At 34.3% G+C, this 22,377-nt stretch overlaps 1 protein-coding gene across 1 annotated transcript in view; it reads left to right on the forward strand.

Annotated features, from left to right (window-relative positions):
* Positions 1-472: 472 nt before the first annotated feature.
* The window catches only part of TRAPPC11 (trafficking protein particle complex subunit 11), a gene marked incomplete at both ends in the record, with an annotated part of 51,315 nt that continues 29,410 nt past the window's right edge, over positions 473-22,377 (forward strand). Inside the window, 18 exons of the mRNA XM_080710797.1 lie at positions 473-676; positions 3,343-3,512; positions 4,303-4,373; positions 4,811-4,925; positions 10,228-10,327; positions 12,095-12,168; positions 13,055-13,151; positions 13,777-13,910; positions 14,585-14,732; positions 16,683-16,776; positions 17,696-17,775; positions 17,866-17,944; positions 18,029-18,083; positions 18,418-18,563; positions 18,803-18,864; positions 18,996-19,128; positions 19,718-19,848; positions 21,889-22,044. Coding sequence (XP_080566923.1) covers positions 473-676; positions 3,343-3,512; positions 4,303-4,373; positions 4,811-4,925; positions 10,228-10,327; positions 12,095-12,168; positions 13,055-13,151; positions 13,777-13,910; positions 14,585-14,732; positions 16,683-16,776; positions 17,696-17,775; positions 17,866-17,944; positions 18,029-18,083; positions 18,418-18,563; positions 18,803-18,864; positions 18,996-19,128; positions 19,718-19,848; positions 21,889-22,044 — 2,049 coding nt within the window. The remainder of the gene's footprint in view (positions 677-3,342; positions 3,513-4,302; positions 4,374-4,810; positions 4,926-10,227; positions 10,328-12,094; positions 12,169-13,054; positions 13,152-13,776; positions 13,911-14,584; positions 14,733-16,682; positions 16,777-17,695; positions 17,776-17,865; positions 17,945-18,028; positions 18,084-18,417; positions 18,564-18,802; positions 18,865-18,995; positions 19,129-19,717; positions 19,849-21,888; positions 22,045-22,377) is intronic.

Genomic DNA, 22,377 nt, shown 5'->3' on the forward strand with positions numbered 1-22,377 from the left:
TTCTATTAATTGTGGAAAATGGGAATGGAGAACTGTTAATAATGCCGATGATAAGCATATTTTAATAATATCCTATGCACTGAGAAATTAAATGTTAGAAATTACAGAGAAATTAGAAGAAGTTGTACTTCATACTGTATGTAAGTTATTGTTTTTATTATTTATAGTTGAAATAGATCATGTAGACCCATTTTGATTACCTTACTACCCAAAGTTTAGTGTGGATTTTAAGAGATTATTGATTGTAACTTTTTTAAAATGTGAAGTTATTTTAATATAGCTAATTTAATAGGTCTGACTTAGGAATGAAGGTTTTCCTTTTTGCTTTCTTTTGTATTTGCTTGATGGTTTGTAGACACTAAAAGCCTTTTGCTTTTAATGGTGGATATTTCTATATATGGATGTTGGTTTTTAAAAGCTAATTATGAATGTATTAACATTTGTGTTTCAGGTTTTTTGTGACACCTTCAACATGAGCCCCACACAGTGGGACTTTCCTGTGGAATTGTGCTGTCGGCCTATGGCTTTTGTTACACTCACTGGCCTAGATGTAGTTTATAATGCTGTCCACCGAGCTGTGTGGGATGCTTTCTGTGCCAATCGAAGAGCTGATAGGGTACCAATTTCTTTCAAGGTGCTACCAGGTGACCATGAATATCCCAAATGTAGACCCAAGGTAATGACATTAGGATATAACATATTCTCTCTTTCTCTATTTATGTATATCTTTTTAGTTCCCATTATGTATGCTAGAAAAGCCTCTGAGTTTATCATGGCAGTGTTAACCATGGTGCATAAAGAAAATCTTAGGAGTTTTCATGTACTATACTATAAACATATTTAATAAGTTGTTTTTAAACCTCTGAGGAATAGTTACTTTAAAAGTTTTAAATCCTGTTTTTTTTTTTGTTGTTGTTGTTGTTTTTTTTTGGTGGCACTGAGATTCTTGGAAGCCCTTCTACCTCCGGGCTACACTCCCAGACCTATTTTATACTTTTTATTTGGAAACAGGGTCTATTAAGCCAGCGCGGCTGGCTTCAAACCTGCTTGATCTTCCTGTCTCTGCCTTCCAAGCGCGGGGATTACAAGCGTGCGCTATCATGCCTGGCATGTTTTCGTTTTTTTTTTATTTGTAGAAAAAGAACCCCATGTCTCTACTATTTTAACAAAGTCTTCTTAAAAGGAAGATCTTACATTTCTCATTCATTATTATCAATATCATTATAGAATCTATGGTCTTTGTAGTTTGGTTCAATTTCACACATATTTTTTGAACTTTGTGTTAGATAATTGGAATCATGCAGCAAACTATTGATATAAATATAAATAAGACACATTCCCTGTCCTTGGGGAGTTATACATAAAATAAAAGTTTACTCAGTGTGTAATTAGTAAAAGCATTAAGTTCAAATCTGACTTTGAAGGCGATTTGAGATTCCAGTGCGCTTTAGAAAAATAATAATTAGAGTAATAATAGCAGTTAATATGTATTAAATGTGGATCTTGCTTTTTTTTGTGTTTTTTTTTTTTGTGTGTGTGGGGGGGGTCTGGGGATGGAATCCAGAGGCATTTGACCTCTGAGCTACACCCCCTGCCCTATTTTTTATTCTTTATTTTGAAACAGGGCTCACTAAGTAGCTGAGGCTGTCCGCGAGCTACGTTCCTCCAGTTTCAGCCTCCCAAATGCTGGGATTACAAGTGTGCGCCACCATGCCCGGCTGGATCTTACTTTTTAAGCAATTTTTTTATATTGATTGATTTGTAGTTATATTAAATCCCCTGATATTTTCTTTTTGGGGTGTGTGTGTACATATGTACATATATGAGTTTTGTTTTTATTTTGCCCTGGAGCTGTGTTTCTGACAGAGTGACCTCTAGACCATATATCATCATCACTCTGGGAGGGAATTGGGCATGGTGGTGCACACCTGTAATCTTGGTGCTTGGGATGCTGAGACTGGAGGGTTTGGTTCAAGACTAGCCTACAAAACTTATCTAGACACTTTTAAAAAATTTTAAAAAAAGGTTGGCCATGTAGACTAAAGGTGAAATGCCTCTGGTTCAATCCTCAGTGGTAAAACCAACCAGCTAAACCAAACAGAAAAACCCCAGAAAAACAAACCTCTGGTAGAGTAGGACCCAAGTCAGCTGGTTATTTTGCTTATAATGTTAAGAACTACACAACTGGTGACTTGGTTTCATTTATCCATCCCTAGAAACTGTGAGCTCACTAAAAGTTCTTAGTTGTTAATTATGTAAGTGATAGCACCCTTAGACCTGTCCTGGTCTTTATACATTTTTTGTTTTGTTTTTGCTTTTTATTTATTAATTAATTAATTAATTAATTTGCAGAACTGAGGATGGAACCCAGGGGCATTCTACCTCCGAGCTACACCCCCGGTCCTATTTTTTATTCTTTATTTTAAGATGGTCTCACTAAGTTGCATAGGGCCTCACTAAATAGCTTGAGGCTTGTTGGAACCTGTTATCCTGTCTCAGCCTCCCAAGTACTAGAATCACAAGTGTGTGTCACACCTGTTTGTTTTTGTTTTTTAAATATGGTGTTTATGTCAAAGGAGAGCCCAGCACAGTTAATTGTCCTTTGTTCCTCCCTTGATTCTCCAATTAAGGATGCTTTTCATTTCTACGCCCAATTCTTTCCTGAATCTCCAGCTTAATTTGTATTGTCCTTGTCTTTCCTTATTTGAAGTAAACATTGGGACAACATAAGTAAGAGTAGTCTGAGTCAGTGCAGGTGACTGGAAGTGATACGAGACTTCAGCTGGCTTCTTCAGGGTCCGACTCTCAAATCTGTCACGTCCTCTTCCTATTGCATGGCATTTATTTCTACCACCCAAGTAACTGCTGCTTCATTTCTATATTTAAAAATTGTCTTTTAGCTTTTACTTCATCCATAGTAAGGTGAATTGCTATCTTGGCAATGTGCTTTTGAAACAAGTAAAGCCATATTGGTTTTCATACAGTATTGTATTTGAGCAGCTTTTACAATAACAGGCACTGGCCCGGTGAAGAATGGAAGTACACATTACCTGGGAAGGGCAGTATACTTTTTTACAGGGTATTTGAGATCCTAGACATCACTAGGAGCTCTTTGGCTCTGATCATTTTTCCTTAAATGGAATGTGTAATGTTTCCAGGCTCAAGATTGTACTTCCAACATTTGTAGCTCTTATTTACTCTCTTTAAGCCTTAGTTTCCTCATTTTAAAAATGGGTGGTGTGCATACTGAATGAGATGAATGCATATAAGTTGCCTGACACTGGCAGGCAGTTTCTGTTGCTGTTGTATCAAATAACTGTTTACCTTTTGCTACTGTTTCAGAGAACGTCTTATGAATGGTATATTCCTAAAGGAATCTTAAAGACTGGGTGGATGAATAAGCATCTGAATCTGGTGCCAGCCCTGGTAGTTGTGTTCTATGAACTGGACTGGGATGAACCTCAGTGGAAAGAAAAGCAGTCTGAGTGTGCTACCAGAGTGGAGATCGTCAGGTATGATCTGTTCTGTTTATCAGGTGCAAATACCTGTTGTTTACTAACTTTTATTGAAATCAACTCAATACTGATTAGATTGCAGTGGTCACTTTGGGGATGTTGACCTCTAGTGAAACTTGTTCAGTTTCTCATAAGTAGTACAGGAATTAACTGTATATAATGCTAGGGTACGTGGAGAAATTTAGAAGAAAAATTGTTTTGAATTTCCAGTGGTTTTTTTTTTTCCTCTTGCGTTTATGATCTTTTTTGGAAACAGCATAATTTACAATTTAGTTCTATAAGACAAAATTTCTTTATCATTATTCAGTCTTAAGATAATTCTTTTTGATGACTAATAGAGTGTCATAAACAGATTTTTTTTTTTTTTTTTTTTTTTGGTGGTACTGGGGATGGAACCCAGGGTCCTTCTATCTCTGGGCTACACTCCCAGACCTATTTTATATTTTATTTGGAAACAGGGTCTCTTAAACCAGCTGAGGCTGACTTCGAACCTGCGCGATCCTCTTGTCTCAGCCTCCCAAGCACAAGGATTACAAGCGTGCGCCACCACGCCTGGCTATAAGGAGATTTTTTTAAGTATTAGAAGTTTGGTATAAGATGATACTTTTAAAATTGCATTTATCATGGCGTATAGATATTTTTACGTGCAGGCAAAGATTTACTGTGACCTTGATCTTTTAGTTGAAATTTATTTTCAAATGAGTTATCAGAGAGATATTTTGTGTGAAGCCTTCAATACATTTAGTTAAAATAATTTAATTATTTAATTTGTCATTTTTTATTGCAGGCAAAGTTTACAAGGAAGAAACACAAAAGTTGCAGTAGTTCTGATTCAGAAGAAAACTCCTTTGCCCCCAGGTATTAAAGGGCTAGCTAATTAATTGCTTTATACCTCCGGTTCTTATTGCCAGGAGTTTATTAATGTTTAAATATTTTATGCATTTTTGGCTGAGGTTGTGTTAACTTTAAAAATTTCCAATAATGCATGAACAAATGTTTGTTATAAAAACTCAAAAATAATTATTGTAAATATTAATTTATTTACTCTCTATAAACCTTAGTTTCCTCATTTTAAAAATGGGTGGTGTGCATACTGAATGAGATGAATGCATATAAATTTCCTAGCATTCAAGAGGTAGTTTCTGTTGCTGTTGTATCAAATAACTATTTACCTCTTGCCACTGTTTCAGAGAACTTCTTATGAATGGCACATAATCCTGGGTTGGGGAAATATTCATAGAGAAAAATACTCAATCTCCTCTACTTACCTCTGTCTTCCTGTGGCTTGTCAACAGGGGAGGACGTCATTGCTTCTGAAAGGGCCGCAGCTCTGTGCAATGCGTGTGAGCTCTCGGGAAAGTCTTTATTTGTGCTACCCCACACCGACCACCTTGTGGGCTACATTATAAGGTAACAGTCTTTTTTTTTTTTTTTTTTGTATTGTTTCTTAGAAATTAAAGTTGTAGCTGAAATCTACAACTTTATTGTTGGGATTACAAGTGTACACCACCACACCTGGCTAAATCCATTTATTTTTTTATTTTATTATTTTTTTTTTGGTGGTACTGGGAATGGAACTCAGAGGCTTTCTACCTTCGGGCTATACTCCCAGACCTATTTTTTATATTTTATTTGGAAATAGGGTCTCACTAAGTTGCTAAGAGCCTCACTAAGTAGCTGAGGCTGGCTTCGAACCTTCATAATCCTCCTGTCTCAGCCTTCCAAGTGCGGGGATTACAAGCGTGTGCCACCACGCCCAGCTTAAATCCATTTATTTTTAATAAAATAAAATGTGCTAAAAAATTTAGATGGATATGGAATAAAATTAAAATCCTTTTTTGTCAACTTTTTAACTCTCTTAATTCTCTGAGGTAACCACTATCAACAACTCCTTAAGTTTTCTTCCAAAAAATATCTTGTGCAGCAGAACAAATCTGTCTCTGTATATATTTATAACACACATATACACACACAAACAGACAAAAATAAATGTGATAGACTACTTAATGATCTTCCATTTAGCATTACCTTGTTGACACCTTTCCATGTGTACATCTAGGTAAACTTTGTTTTTAAGAAATTGTTTAGTTGGATGAAGTGGTAAGTGCTTATAGTTCCAGCTATTCTAGAGGCCGAAGTGGGAGGATCCTTAGAGCTCACAATTTCTAAGCCAACCTGGGCAACATAGACCCCATCTAAGAAAAAAGGTTCATATAAATAGACCCTCACCAACCCAGTAAGATCCCATTTCAAACTTAAAAATAAAAAAAAAAAAAAAAACAGGGCTGGGGATATAGTTCAGAAGTAGAATGCCCCTGGATTCAATCTGCTTTATTCTCCCCTCCCCCACACACAGTAAATTACCTATGGATACAAATTTATTTAAAAATTGTTGCAAAGAAATTTTACAGTATTACTTTTTTGTTAGGATATATTTAGACAGGAATATTTTTACTGAGTTTTGACTATAAAATGGTTTTTCATTCTGTAAAAGTATTCTTAAACTCAAGCCAGTTTATTTTATCTTTGATTATTTTGTTGAATTGTTTTCATTTTTGGAAGCAAATTTCTGAAAATTATCTGCTAGAGGTTATTGTCTGGTATTCTTATTGGTATAAATAACATAGCTTCTAAGAAAGTATAAACTTAGAAGAAGCATATAAAAGCAACAGAATCAAGTAAAAAGATAAACTGCAGCAACATTTAAATGTAGTTAGCAAGCCAAGGTGGTGGTGCATGCTTGTAATCCCAGTATTTGGGAGGTTGAGACAGAAGGATCTCAGGTTCATTGCCAGGTTCAGCTACTGAGTGATGCCTTCCACAACTTAGTGAGACCCTCTTTCAAAATCAAGAATAAAAAATCGGGATGGAGTGTAGCTCCGAGGTAGAATGCCCCTGGGTTCAATCCCCAGAACCACCAAAAACAAACAAACAAGCAAAAAACCAAAAGTAAATGCAGTTAGCAAAGTCTCCATGTTGGAAGCAGTAAACAGTAGAATTGATATGACAGTCAGACTAATGTAACATTGAGATGATTGCAAAGAAAGCAGAGGGAAAGAATGGTGAATTTCGGTGTTTGATACAAATGTATTGGCATAGGAGAAGAGAGGGGCAATGTACAAATAACTGGCAGTCCATACAAAGTATTCTTCCCATTGAGGCTCACCCTAGCCTTATAGTCGGCCTTTAGCCATGAGGCTTTGGCAGTTCTTCCTTGCACTTAGTACTTCAGTACTTCTTTGTTCACAGTGCTGTTTATCAGTTTATTTTTATACTAGCTCTGCCTTCTAGTTCTACCTTCTAGCTCCTTGTTTTTGGGCTCTGTCTTAATCAGTTTTTGATTTCACACATAGCCTTCCTGAGAAAGCCATAGTTCTTTTAACCCAGTGATTCTTGTATTTGTTTTTTATAGGGCAGTAGATTGAACCCAGAGCCTTACCCATGCTAGACAAGTACACTACCACTGAACTACGTCCCCAACCTCACCCAATAATTCTTAACTAGGGCTCTTTCATCTTCAAGGGAACATTTGGACATTTATGATTGTGATGGCGAAGGAGGCTGATATGTCAGCCTTCAGGGCCAGGGATGCTGCTATACATCCTATAATGCACAGGACAGTCCTGCACAACAGAGAATCACCTTGTCCACAGTAACAGTAGTGTTGAGTTGAGCAACCTTTTCCTAACCACTAGCAGCCCTGTCCTCCTCAGCTTTCAATTTAGTGTGATCTCGGATATAAGGGAATCAGTAGTTTCTGCTTTTTTCCTTTTTGGTCTTGTTGGGGAATAAGGAAACATGCATTTATATATTTATGTATATATGTATGTATTTTATTTATTGTGCTAGTAATTGAACCTAGGGGCATTCTACCTCTGACCTATACTCTCAGCCTTATTTTATTTTTCGTTTTGAAATGGAGACTTACTAAGTTGCAGAGGGCCTCACTAAATTGCCGAGGCTGACTGTAAACCTGTAATCCTCCTCTCTGCCTCCCAAGTCCTGGGATTACAAACTTGCACAACCACATCTGCCAAGGAAACATTTAAATAAGCAGTGGAGTGTCCAAATGATTGATATAAAAAGCATGTGCTCTGAGTCCATGACCTCCAACATATGGATCTGAGCACCGGGAGTACATGAGAGTCCACTGGAGATGAGGAAAGACACTAGACTTTTCTTCATATTTATATTTTAAGAGAAAACTGTCAGGAAACTTTAATATTCATTGCTCTCAGAGGGAGGTACAGAATTTCTGATGATGGCCTAACTTAATCATGTGCTTGCAGAGTTAATTTTATGTTCTAAGCATACATGTTATAGGATGTCAGTGATTTGATTGTTTAAAAAATGTGTTAAAGTCTTAGATGCTTATAAAACTTTTATAAATACTTGGAGAATGATCACAAAAATCCTTTGTATTGCAGAGGTTCATCAACCACTTGAAGGCAAAATTTTTGGGAGAGTTGTCAAACTTAATGATAAGTTAAGCTTTTTTATTTTATGAAAATATGTGTTCCAAATTATCAGGCTCTTCCTCTTAGGATAATAGGCTATCAGTGTTATGCTAACTAGCAAATGTTTTTATAAAAACTCTACACATACTCTGCTTTTGAAAACAAAGATGACATTTTAATAATGAATAAAAAGCAGATTCTATTTTTAGAGCAAAGTGTGTTGTAAAGAGAACAGGGTGAAAATGGCCATTTGGAAATCTTACCATGATTCTTTTCTCCTGAGATTGGCTTAATTAGTAATTAAATGTGTGATACATATAAGTACTTGCTGTCATCATCATTTGCAAACTTGAAAATACTGAAAATAGAGCTGGGGCATAGCTCAGAGGTAAAATGCCTTTGGGTTCAATTCCTAGTACTGCCCCCCACACAAAAATCTGAATTAGTTGGATTTTCTATTTTAGAACAAAGAAGTTCATTGTGTTTCTCCAAAATAGTATTCCTAATTGTTTAATATTACTTTAAAATGTAAATTTTAGTACTTATTGAAATTCACCAATTCCTTTCTTGACAGATTTACTTTTATTTGTCTTTTTAAAACTGCTAATATATTTTTTCTGAAAAAGATCCTAAGTAATACAGAGGTATGAATTAAAAAGTGAAAAATTTATAATACTTATTCCATATCCAGGCATATTTGTATAACCATTTGATCTGCTACATTTAAAAGGGGTTTAAAGGAAATAAGACTAACCAGGCTGACTGGCTCTCCGGTCTCGGTAACTATTTAAAGTATGTTTTATCTCTGAATACACAGTCAGCTTGAAAATGAAAATAAGCATCTATTTGGTATTTGCTGAGATACTCTAATAATATTAATTTTTTATTTAAAATAACTTTTTGGTTTTTGTTTTAATCATATAGTATAACCTACATACATATTTCTAGCTGCCATAAAATTAGACATTCCAAATGTCAGTTCCTTATTCCCACTTTCACAGACAAGTTACTGTATTTCATTAAACATAATTTGACTCAGGGTTAGAATCTTTAATTATTTTCATGTGTTAACATTTCCAAACTATAATTTTGAAAATAAAAATTTAGCCCAGAAAGTCCAGCTAAAATGCATATGACTTTTAAAAATTTTGACTTATTTTCTTTAGATATGTTTAAGCCCTTTGATTATAGGTTTAAAATTCTTTTTTATCCTGATGAGGAAACACTTAACGCTTATCTTTTATCTTACTATGAACTAGGCTTTCTTTAAGGCCCTGAGCAGTTAGTCCTGATGGTGCTTCTGTTCTCTAGAGAAAGTTTAAGTTGTTTCTAGAGCCTGGATCAGGCTTGGTTGTTCTTTCTACGTAATCATAAAACACAACAAGATTCAAATTACACAAATGTTATTTTCACCTCATTTGTTAGTTATCATTTTTAGTTCTTTCCCATTAGTTTTCTTATCCTTTTAAACTATAAATATTAAAATCACAAAAATTACTAAAATCGAATTGAATATTGAAAAATTTTTTGACTTTTTATAAAGTTATAAAATACTAGGGCTGAAAATAATCTTATAAGTCACCTAATTATATAAATTAGAAGAAGTTTATTTTTTTAATTAATTAATTTATTTTTTTAATTTTTGGTGGTACTGGGGTTCCTGGATACCCTTCTACCTCCAGGCTACACTCCCAAACCTATTTTATACTTTTTAAAATTTGGAAACGGCCTCTTAAGCCAGCGCAGCTAGCTTTGGACCTGTGTGATCCTCCTGTCTCTGCCTCCCAAGTGCAGGGATTACAAGCGTGCACCACCACGCCCGGCAGAAGAGGTTTATTTTTATCAGTTATAAATATTAAATGGCTTTGGGGAAGTCTTAACCTTGGACTTTTTGTCTAGAAATTCAGGTTATACTTTACTTCACTTTTTATCATAATCATGAGATCAAAGAGACATCTTTATCAGGATTTTATTTTCAGATCTCACAAATAGGATTCTTGAGAATTTGGTTTAAAATAACTAGCCAGGTGTGATGGTGAATGCCTGTAATCCCAGCATTTGGGAGGCTGAGACAGGAGGATCACAGTTTGAGGATAGCCTCAGATACCTAGTGAGACCCTTTGCAACTCAATGAGACCCTGTTTTAAAATAAAGAATAAAAAATAGGGCTGGGTTGTAGCTCAGAGGTAGAATGCCCCTGGGTTCCATCCCCAGTAGTGAAAAAAATTTAATATGTAAATGTTTTTTTTCAACAGATTAGAAAATGCCTTTTATGAACATGCACAGACTTATTACTATACTGAGTTAAGAAGAGTAAAATCTCATAAAGAATTTTTGAATAAAACAACACACCAGGTACATTTTTAAAATAATACAAGCATTTGGAGAAGATTATTTATTATTGATTTTTTGAAATGATTATTACATGTTTTTAGTATTTTGATATTTTCAATGACTTTAGGACTAATAAAGTTTTTTTTAACTTTTAAAACAAATTTGTTTTTAAATAAAACTTTTTGCCCATAAAATTTGTCTTAAATTCTTTATCCTTAAAAGTTCTTTTTTAAAATTTTTATTTATATGTGTAACATATTGAAAATGGTATAATTTAGACTGTGCTTGGTGCCTTCTCCCCCTACCCTGTTCCTCTTTCCCCCTCCTAACAATAAGTGTTCAGGTTAACCATGCAATATTTATACTTTTACACATATTCGGATGTAGCTCCTCCATTAATCAACCTCAGCCTTCTTCCTCTCCTCTCCTTTCATTCTAGCTTTGCTGAGATTTCCCCTCCATTACCTGGAGTCCTTTTGGTATTCCCAATGCTTCCTAATTTGGGCATATTAGAGAAAGCATATGTCCCTTCTCTTTCTGTGCTTGGCTGATCTCACTTAACATAATGTTCTCCAGATCTTTCCATCTTCTTTGAATGGCATGATTTTGTTCTTCTTTATAGCTGAATAGAATTCTATTGTGTGTATTTCCCGTAATTTGCAATCCATTCATCTGTTGATAGAGACCTGGGTTGGTTCCATATTTTGGCTAGTATGAATTGTGCTGCTATGAACATGGGTATGCATATGTTACTGCAGGTCTCTGATTTCAACCCCTTCGGACAAATACTCAGGAGTGGTAGAGCTGGATCATATATATGGTGGATCTAGTCCCAGTTTTCTAAGAAATCTCCACACTGATCTCCATAGCGGCTGAACTAGTTTGCACTCCCACCAACAGTGTAAAAGAGTTCTTCTTTCCTCACATCCTCACCAGCATTTGTTGTTATTTGATTTCTTTATGTTTGCCACTCTGCTTGGGGTTAGATGGAATATTAGCGTAGTTTTTATTTGCATCTCCCTGATGGCTAATGATGTAGAACATCTTTTCATGTATCTATTGGCCATTTGTATCTCTTCTTTTCTGAAGTGTCTATTCAGTTCAGTTGCCCATATCTTGATTGAGTTATGTGTTTTGTTAGTGTAGAGTCTTTTGAGTTCTTTGTATATTCTGGATATTAGCCCTCTATCAGAGTGGTGGCTGGTAAATATCTTCTCCCATTCTGTAGGCTTCTTCATTAGGTTCTTGGTGGTTTCCTTTGATGAGAAGAAACTTTTTATAGTTTGATGCCATCCCACTTGTTAATTCTTGCTTTAATTTCCTGTGCTTTGAAAGTCTTGTTGAGAAAGTTACCGACTGTGCCTATATGTTGGAGTGTTGAACCTCTGCCATCCTCTAATAATTTCACAGTCCTGGTCTAATTTCTAACTCTTTGATCCTATAGTCAATAAATCTTTGACAAAGGGGCCAAACTCATACACTGGAGAAAAGACAGCCTTTTCAACAAATGGTGCTGGGAGAACTGGCTATCCAAAGATGTAACTAACTCCGTACCTCTCACCATGCACAGGAATCAACTAGAGATGGATCAAAGACTTAGAAATTAGTCCTTAAAATATCTTAAGGCTAGATTTTTAGAGCCTTTTTAAAAACTAAATTTATGTTTGTTGAAATAATTATTCAATTTTAATTTAGAATATTTTCTTCATAATTTAATGTCTTATAAAATATTATAATTTTACATGTAAAATATGTATTTGACAGTGCTTTTTTCGTGCTTTATTTTAGCTTTTATTTGTTAGACATCAGTTCAAAATAGCCTTCTTCAGTGAGATGAAACAAGATACACAAAATGCTCTGAAGTAAGTTTCTAACAGTTTTCTACTAAATTTCTCTTATCTTTATGCTAATGGCAACATATTAATTATAACTTTTGAATCTTAGCTAAACTTTAATTAAAGTATTTATGTTGGTTAGATTTAGGTATGTAATATTTACTTTGTCCAGAGATGAATGAAATATAATATTTGAGGATATTTTTAAGTTTTTTTTTTTTTTTTTTGTGTGTGTGTGTGTGTGTGTGGTACTAGGGTGGAACCCAGGGGCTTTTCTACCTCCAGGCTATACTTCCAGACCTATTTTACATTTTATTTGGAAACAATGTCTCACAAAGTTGCTGAGAGCCTCACTCAGTAGCTGAGGTTGGCTTGGAACCTGTATGATCCTCCTGTAACCTGTATGATCCTCCTGTCTCAGCCTCCCAAGAGCTGGGATTACAAGTGTGTACCACCATACCCAGCTTTTAAAAGTTTTAATTTTACAATTGGAAGTAAATTTCAGGATCATAAATTAGCTTTCTGATCTTATTTACATTTCATGATCTAAAGAAATAGATTAGAAATTTTCCCATCTTCCTGTTTCTCCTTTGTATATTCAGTGGAATTCTTGTATTAAAAGACTGATTTCTGAGGGGGGGTACCAAATGCTGTGTGCATGTATGTCATTATTAACATGATTTACATTATGATGTGAGACTAAAATGCTATTGACAGATATTAATGACAAACAATGCACATAAAAATAAGCATTTTTCAGGATACTGGAGATTGATGTGTATATGTATTAAGCCATTAAGTACTAAGAAATGTTGAGTAAATATTGTGTCTGTTACTGGTAATAATTTTAATCTTAGGAATTGTTTTCTTAATTAATTTTTATCATAACTCACTATTCTTATGTTTATATTAGGAATTATAGGATTGCCTATAATCTTGTACATGAATTGAGAGCCCATGAAACAAATATTTTGGAAATTAAGACTATGGCAGGATTCATAAACTACAAGGTAATATTTTACTTCCAAAGAAAAGAATTTGTCTTTAAATATTGTTTGTCAAATTAAAAAAATAAAATTAGTTTCTTGCTCTGAAAAGTTGGTATTTGACTAAATGTGCTCTCCTTTTTTATATCCTTTGTATAGCCTTGGTTCTTAGCAGCCTAATAGTAATGGTTGGATTTTTTAGTTTATAGGCTCTAGTTTAGTATTGGGAAAGTTTTTTGGTGTCTAAGTAGTGAGAAAACTACTATTTGCGTATTTAATTGGATTTTAGAAGATGCAACAAATTAGAACTATGCAAGCCTTCCTTGGTTTAATGGAATAACTATAGAAAAGATATATCTAAACATCTGAATAACTATGTATCTGTCCATCCTAGAGGAAACTTTTATGATCATTGAGCATTTTAAGATTATAAACTGTAGAGAGAGATCTTCCCAACCCCCAATAGGCAAATAAGAGATGCTTGTTTGCTTTTAATTTTTCCACATTCATTGGGCTGGGGGTGTATCTTGGTGGTAGAATGCCCCTGGGTTCAACCCTCAGCACCAGGGGGGGAAAAAATACACACACAAACACACACATGAGCCTTTTATTTCCCCTCTTATTTTGATGTTCATTTTATATTTTGCAGATTTGTAGGCTGTGTTTTCAACACAACACGCCACTGGATGCTATTGCTCAGTTCCGAAAACACATTGACTTGTGTAAGAAAAAAATTGGAAGTGCGGAGTTGTCTTTTGAGCATGCTGCATGGATGTCTAAACAGTATGTTTTAAATTGTGCTTTTAGAATATTTTTTAAATAATAGGTAGAATTTAGAAAAATGTCATTATCATGGACTTTGGTTCTTAACTGAAGTTTTTTTTTTCAGTAAGTAGGTTTTTAATGATAGAGCATAGGTATGGTTTTGGTAATCAAATGTATTGATTGGTACAATTTAAAAGTTGCTAAAATGGCTGAGCATGCTGGCACACACTTGTAATCCCCGTGATTGGGAGGCGGAGACAGGAGGATCACGCAGGTTTGAAGCCAGCCTCGCTGGCTTAAGAGACCCTGTTTCCAAATAAAATATAAAATAGGTCTGGGAGTGTAGCCCAGAGGTAGAAGGCCCCTGGGTTCCATCCCCAGTACCATTAAAAAAAAGTTGCTAAAATGAAATTGTTCCCAGAAACTGGGATGTATTTGAGTGTAGAGAACTATGTTAAGATCTAGTTTGATGGTATATTTAAAGACTCATTAGGACAGAAGAGATGACATGGAATTTATCTGTAAACCTTAGGTTAGTGTGTCATAGTATTTACAAGAAATTATACCAAATATTGTTAATCAGTAACATCATTTTAATAATGAGATTATTGTTTTCAAGATAGATAATCACTGTAAGTACACTGCTTTTTCTTCTCATTATTTTTTATTTCTTGATTTTTTTTTTCTTTAAGATTCCAGGCCTTTGGAGACTTATTTGATGAAGCTATTAAGTTAGGGTTAACAGCTATTCAAACTCAGAATCCTGGTTTCTATTATCAGCAGGCAGCCTATTATGCTCAGGAGCGGAAACAGCATGCAAAATCTCTCTGTAACCATGATGTAAGTTACCCATTCCTGTGTTACCAAGAATTTAGGGAATTTACTAATCTTCTCTTGAAAGAAGCTAGAATGGATATTGATATTTTTGTCCAAATCTTTGGATATATTATTTTTATCTTACAGTTTCAGGGATTATGACTGCTCGTTTTTTTGCCAAAGTACTCTATTTTTATCTGTAAATTGAGCAAAAGTTTCTCTATTTGTATATGTTATTTATAACTTTATTACATGTATTATATTTTCAACTTGGACATGGTATCATTTGAACACAGTATATATATATATTTTTTGGTGGTACTGGGGTTCCTGGAAACCCTTCTACAACTGGGCTGCACTCCCAGACCTATTTTTTTATACTTTTTAAAATTCGGAAACAGGGTCTCTTAAGCCAGCACGGCTGGCTTCAAACCTGTGCGATCCTCCTTGTCTCCGCCTCCCAAGTGCGGGGATTACAAGCGTGCGCCACCACACCCAGCGAACACAGTATTATTTTTTATTTCTCTATTTTTGTAGTGCTGAGGATCGACCCAGGGAATTGTGTATGCTAGTCAAGTGATCTGCCACTGAACTACATCCTCAGCACTGAACATAGTATTTTAAAAAATGGTTAAACAAGGTATCAAGGATACAAGAAAACTGACATTAATAAATATTCATTGAATGTAAAATAATACTTTTGTCAAAAAAGAATTTAAAGAATGTTGAAACTATTCATATCTTTTAATCCAGAATTTCATTTCCAGAAATATTAAGGCAAATAATAATCCTTTAAGTACCAAGATTTATTTTTAAAGTTCTCAGATTTGCTAATTATAATATAAAATAGAAATACAACTATAGGGAATGTGTTATAACATGAAACTAAGCAGTTGTGAAAAGTGTGTAGAAGACTGTCTAATGATGTGCTGAAATGTACAGAATAATATTAAGTGAAAAAATGTTGAAAATAATCTAAGAATAATGTACACTTGCTAACAAGTGGTAGTAAGTTTTTAATATTTATTTATCTATCTATTTATTTATTTATTTTGGTGGTACTGGTTATGGAACCCAAGGACCTTCCACCTCTGGGCTACACTCCCAGACCTATTTTATATTTTATTTGGAAACAGGGTCTCTGAAGCCAGTTGAGGCTGGCTTCGAACCTGCGGATCCTCCTGTCTCAGCCTTCCAAGCATGGGGATTACAAGCTTGTGCCACCACGCCCAGCTAAGTAAATTTTTTTTTTTTTTTGGTGGTACTGGGGGTGTGGAACTCAGAGGCTTTCTACCTCCGGGCTATACTCCCAAACCTTTTTATATTTTATTTGGAAACAGGGTCTCACTAAGTAGCTGAGGCTGACTTTGAACCTGTGCGATCCTCCTGTCTCAGCCTCCCAAGCGCAGGGATTACAAGCGTGCGCCACCATGCCCAGCTTGTAATTTAAATTTTAATTATTTTCCTTTTGGTAATTTAGATGATTTTCAACAATGTACCAGTATTATATTTTGGTTTTGGAGGGGAAAGTTATTTAAAAAAATTAAAGAAATATAAATGTCAGTTCAAAAAAAAAATTCTCCCTCCCTTAATACAATCAGAAATACAGAAGTAATGAAGAAAAAGAGTAATATTGCTTTTGTTTATACAGAGAATATATGGAATAAGTACCAAAAATAATTTGTAATGTATTTATACTTGTTTATTATAGCAAAGATAAGAAAATGTAGTTAGTTACTATGAAATAGTTTGTTGCAATCTGATTTGTTCAATTTTATACAATCTTCTAAATATTAGATGAAGCATTTTTAGTTTTGTTAAAATTTAATTCATGTTAAAATATTCACAGCTGTGATATTAGATGTGTGTTTGATATTCATATTTGTGAAAACTTCTTTAGTCAGTCAAAGGCTGGACATAGGTCCATTTGTGATGGGTCACGTTAACTTATGTAGGTTTGTTTTTAATTTACAGGCTTCTGTAATGTATCCCAATCCAGATCCCTTAGAAACACAAACAGGCGTTCTTGATTTTTATGGGCAAAGGCCATGGCGACAAGGAATACTAAGTAAATAATTTTTCCTCATACCCTTTTCTTTCAATTTTAAAAGGCAAAGATAGTTACCTTTATAATTTCTTATGCCTAATGTAGCCAGTGGGAAATTATGTTAAACTAAAAACGTATGCTTTTTAATCCTTTTTTAAATTTACGGTTTCTTCGTTTTTAAATGGTTTGTATCCTTATGTCTTAAGCTTTCTCATTAAAGATATGGATGTGATTAAAACATTTGGGCATTTATTGTCTTAAAGGACAGAGTAAACATTGTGGAAAAGAATCTTGATTCCAGTTAACTTTAATGATTTCTTTGACCTTTTAAAACAGCATTAACATGTATCACCTTAAAAACAACTTATCTGAGCCAGGCGTGGTGGCGCATGCTTGTAATCCCAGCATTCTGGAGGCTGAAACAGGAGGATGGCAGTTCGCGGACAGCCTCAGTACTTACTGAGGCCCTCTGCAACTTAGTGAGACGCTGTCTCAAAATAAAGAATAAAAAATAGGACAGGGGGTGTAGCTCAGAGGTCAAATGCCCCTGGGTTCCATCCCCAGACCCACAAAAAAACCCTAAAACAAAACAACTTATCTGCATCTTCTTTGTGTTTTATACATATTTAATTCAAACAACAATTATGGCAGTCAAACTTTAAGTGTTAAGAAATTATACATTTTAATCCCTAGAGAATTGTGTAGATATAATGGTTCCATTAGGTAAAAGAACACTAAGCTTAGTAATGGAACAAAGATCACAAAGAAGTTTCCATGTTAATAAAGTGGTATCATAGAATCCTTAAAATTCTAGAATGTTTAAGAATCTTTAATACATTATATTAAAGTAAAGGAATCAAGGAGTGTACACATACAGTAGTCATGTGAAGATTTATGTTAAATGAGCTCTCTAAAATGGGTTGCATCTTATCTTACACAGGTTTTGATCTTTCTGATCCCGAGAAAGAGAAAGTGGGAATCCTTGCCATTCAGCTGAAGGAGAGAAGTGTTGTTCACTCTGTAAGTTACTTTTTTTTTTTTTGCCAATGTAAAATATGCAAGGACAATATGAAAGTATTTAAATGTTTCACAATTTATCTTTTTTTACAGGAAATAATAATAACTCTTCTGAGCAATGCTGTTGCACAATTCAAGAAATATAAATGTCCAAGAATGAAAAGTCATCTAAGTATGTATTCATAGAATACTACAATTTCATATATCTATAAATAATTTTAAATTTTGTACATAAATATTGTTTTTTCATTTTTAGTGGTTCAAATGGGAGAGGAATATTATTATGCAAAGGATTATACCAAAGCTTTGAAGTGAGTCCTGCTCATTCTTCATTTTTACAAGTGTTCTGTTTACCTTACAGTGAAACTGGGATAGACTTTGTATTGAAGGGTTTATTTTCTCCATGTTTATATCTATTAAATCCCATTACTGTGATAGTTTTCAAGTGCCATCTGGTGGCATGACTTGTTCAAAGTTTTAGGAAACTTCAAGTCTAGCCAAATGTGAAAAATACCTGCTTAACTACCTCAGTAGATTTTCCTGTGTATATGTAAGTTGAGAAAAGCACTCTATGTTTTCTCTCAAAACGCTTCACACCCTTCTGGTGGCACTGTTGCAGTGTGCCTCAATCTTGTTGTCTCTTAGGTTGCTGGATTATGTGATGTGTGATTATCGGAGTGAAGGATGGTGGACTCTACTCACATCTATATTGACCACAGCTCTGAAGTGCTCCTACCTCATGGCCCAATTAAAGGATTACATTACTTACTCTCTAGAACTCCTGGGAAGAGGTCATTTGATTTTTTTTTTTTTTTTTAGTAAAATTTGAATGCACAAAATTATAACATCTCAAGCTTTCTAATTGGGAGAATGATTCAGTCTCAAATATTCAGTGGTACGTTTATTATGTGTAAATCATTGTGCATAGGCATCTTGGAAGAGGTATTTAAACTATTTTAGAATCATTAAGTGGGGCAGTGGACTTACTTGCCTATCCTACAGTTCTAATTTTACTACTTCTTGACTTTAGCTTCAACTCTGAAAGATGACCAGAAATCTCGGATAGAAAAGAACCTCATAAATGTTTTAATGGTAGGTTGCAATTCTTTGCACTATATATGTTACAGGGATACATATACTTAGATCTATGTTTATCTGTATATATATATATTTGTATTTTTTTCAACTAGTTGAGCAAATGTTTAACTCTGTGTTTGGTTTAGAATGAAATTCCTGATCCTGAGCCTGACTGCGATCTCTTAGCTGTGAAAACTGCTCAGAAGCTGTGGGCGGACCGAGTTTCTCTGGCTGGCAGCAATGTTTTCACAATAGGAGTACAGGACTTTGTGCCATTTGGTAGGTAGTCAATATCTACATTATTATTGCACAGAAATCATCCTTCTCTCTATAAAATAAATAGATGCAGAATAATAAATACAGAAGAAATAATTTTCAGAGTACAATTAGTTTGTGGATAAATTGATTTTTTTCTTTCTTGTTTTACAAAAATAATCATGACATTAAATATTTTATTATGATTAAAACATACTTTGTTCATGTATAGTTCAACTGGTACTTGAAAAAGCATTTATTTAAAAGGTCTGTACTTTAATATCTTTGTAGGTCTTTTGAAATAAGTTAATCACAAATGGTTCTTTGCTCTTTGAAATCTTACCAATGATATTTTAGGGGCAACTGTATTTTTTAAATTAAAGGTAGCTTTGAAGCTATATTTATTTAATGTTTGTTCATTTTTTAAAAAAGTGAGTTATATTTATGTGTGTTGAACTGCCTTGAGTCAGAAGCCCATAAGAATACTTTAGGTAAGAAGTTAGTAAGAATGAAGATGTAACTTCTCTAAAAAGTAAATAAAGCTCACAGAATAATGTATATGGTTCTTGAGTAACTAGTAATGTATAACTCAGCTCTTTTGTTTGACTTCTAGTACAATGCAAAGCCAAGTTTCATGCCCCAAGTTTTCATGTTGATGTTCCTGTTCAATTTGATATTTATCTAAAGGCTGATTGTCCACACCCCATTAGGTTTTCCAAGCTCTGTGTCATCTTTAATAATCAGGTAATACTACTTTTTAATTTGCTTTTACTGTGTATGTATATTATTGTAGCTTAACATAAAATGAGCTTAGTAAATTTTGTGTTCTAATGGTTTCACAGTAACAAATTAGCTTTAGTAAGGTCTATGATGTAATATAAATATAAGTATATTTATGTTTTTAGACTAGAATTTAAGTTTTATATTTTCCCTACTCGAGTTTTTTCACTTCATGCTTATGAAATCCAAGAACTTTGTTATCTATTTTTATAATGTGTAACTTGAATTTCAAATAAGATTTATTCAGAATGAATATAATCTACTTTTAAAAATTATTTGCTTAATTTTTAAATTTAACGTTATTTTTGGGTTGTAGGACAAATATATGTTTGTTGTTTGTTTACTCATTTATTTATTTATTATTATTATTTTTTGCGGTACTGGAGATGGAACCCAGGGGCATTCTACCTCTGAGCTATACTCCCAGCCCTATTTTTTATTCTTTATTTAAAACAGGGTCTCACTGAGCTACAAAGGGCCTCACTAAGTAGCTGAGGCTGTCCGCGAACCCCAATCCTCCTGTCTCAGCCTCCCAAAGGCTGGGATTATAAGTGTGCACCACCACACCTGGCTCATGTTTAATGTTTAAAAATTGAAATACAATAGATGTGAAATGTAAATGTATTGATGTATGATCTTTCAATTCCATCCTCTGTCCTCTTAGAGGTCTGCTCTAAACTTGTTGAATAGTCTAGTCATTTCTGTGCTTTCGTATATAACAATTTTTTTTCCTGCAGAATTGAGATCTTACCATTTATCTTGCATTTGAACATTTTTGAAGTATGATATAACAAAGTCAAGTATTTGATTACATTTCAGCTCTTTTCATTCATGAGTTCATGAAATAGAAAATTATCTTTTGGTCTCCAGAAAGTATATCAAGCCATTAACCCACAAGCATTTATTGAGAGTTACAGTGTTCTTAGCATTCTGAACCTGAAAGCGTCTAGAATATCAACCCCTTCCTTTGTTTTGAAGCAGGGTCTCCTTAGGTTGCCGAGAGTCTCACTACGTTGCTGACGTTGTCTTCAAATCTGGAATCCTCCTGTCTCTGCCTCCCAAGTACTGAGATTACAGGCATGTGCCACTACAACTGGCTTCTCATAGCCCTTAATAGTACTAGTGATTGCTGTGGTTTAAATCTGTGTGGAATTAGAGGGTCAATACAAGGCTCTTTAGTTTTCCCTTACTATCTTACTTTTTTCTTTTACTTTTTAAAGTTTCTTTCTTTTACTTTTTTAAATAAAATATCAACTACTTTCACAATTAAAAACTAATAAAAATGCTAAAATAAGATATGAAGTAGTTGGTTTTTTGTTTTGTTTTGTTTTTTGGTGGTACTGGGGATGGAAGCCCTTCTACCTCTGGGTTACACTCCCAGACCTATTTTATATTTTTTTAATTTGGAAACAGCGTCTCTTAAGCCAGTGCGGCTGGCTTCGAACCTGCACGATCCTCCTGTCTCCGCCTCCCAAGTGCGGGGATTACAAGGGCGAGCCACCACACCTGGCTGAAGTAGTTTTAAAAGTTAGAATAAGCTGGTTGTGGTACTGCACACTTGTAATACCAGCACTTGGGAGACTGAAACAGGAGGATCGTGGTTCGCGGACAGCCTCAGCTACTTAGTGAGGCCCTCTGCAACTCAGTGAGACCCTGTTTCAAAATAAAGAATAAAAATAGGGCTGAAGGTGTAGCTCAGAGGTAGAATGCCTCTGGGTTCCATCCCCAGTACCGAAAAAAAAAAAAAAAAAAAAAAAGGAAAGGAAGGAAGAAAGGAAGAAAGGAAGGAAGGTGGGCTATGGAGTGAATCATTTCTTCTTGTGGCAGCAATGAGTGTTTCAAGTGCCTAAACTGGCATCACAGTACTTTCTTTTATCAATAACCCTTAATAATGCTTCAGTGGTAGTGGAGTTAAAACTAAACAGAGCCTCAAATGCTTAGCCTTTAGTGTTAGCAACCCAGCTGACATTTGTAAACTGTTACTCCTGCTAACCTCTTTTTCAGGAATACAACCAGTTTTGTGTAATAGAAGAAGCATCTAAAGCAAGCGAAGTTTTAGAAAATTTGACTCAAGGAAAGATGTGCTTAGTTCCTGGTAAAACAAGAAAACTGTTATTTAAATTTGTTGCAAAAACTGAAGATGTGGGAAAGAAAATTGAGGTTAGTTATGAAATTCATTTAAAAATATTTTCAATGACAAAATCAGTATGTTTATGTCAAAAAATTTAAATAATGCTGAAATATATTAAGTAAAAAAAAAGTGAAAATCTTCTATATGGATTTCCCAAAGGAAACCATTCATAACAGCCTGGTAAGTTTCTTGCTAGACATTTTTCTATGAATATATTGTAGTTCAGATTTTTAATTTAAACAGTTGGGAATATGCTGTATATAATGCTCTCAAGCTGGCTTTTTCATTTAATAGTGTATATTAGATATTATTAATACATAAGACCAATCTAGTTGGTTTTTAAATTATTATTATTACTATTA

The sequence above is a fragment of the Muscardinus avellanarius genome (assembly GCF_963383645.1).
Source record: "Muscardinus avellanarius genome assembly, chromosome: 14".
NCBI lineage: Eukaryota > Metazoa > Chordata > Mammalia > Rodentia > Gliridae > Muscardinus > Muscardinus avellanarius.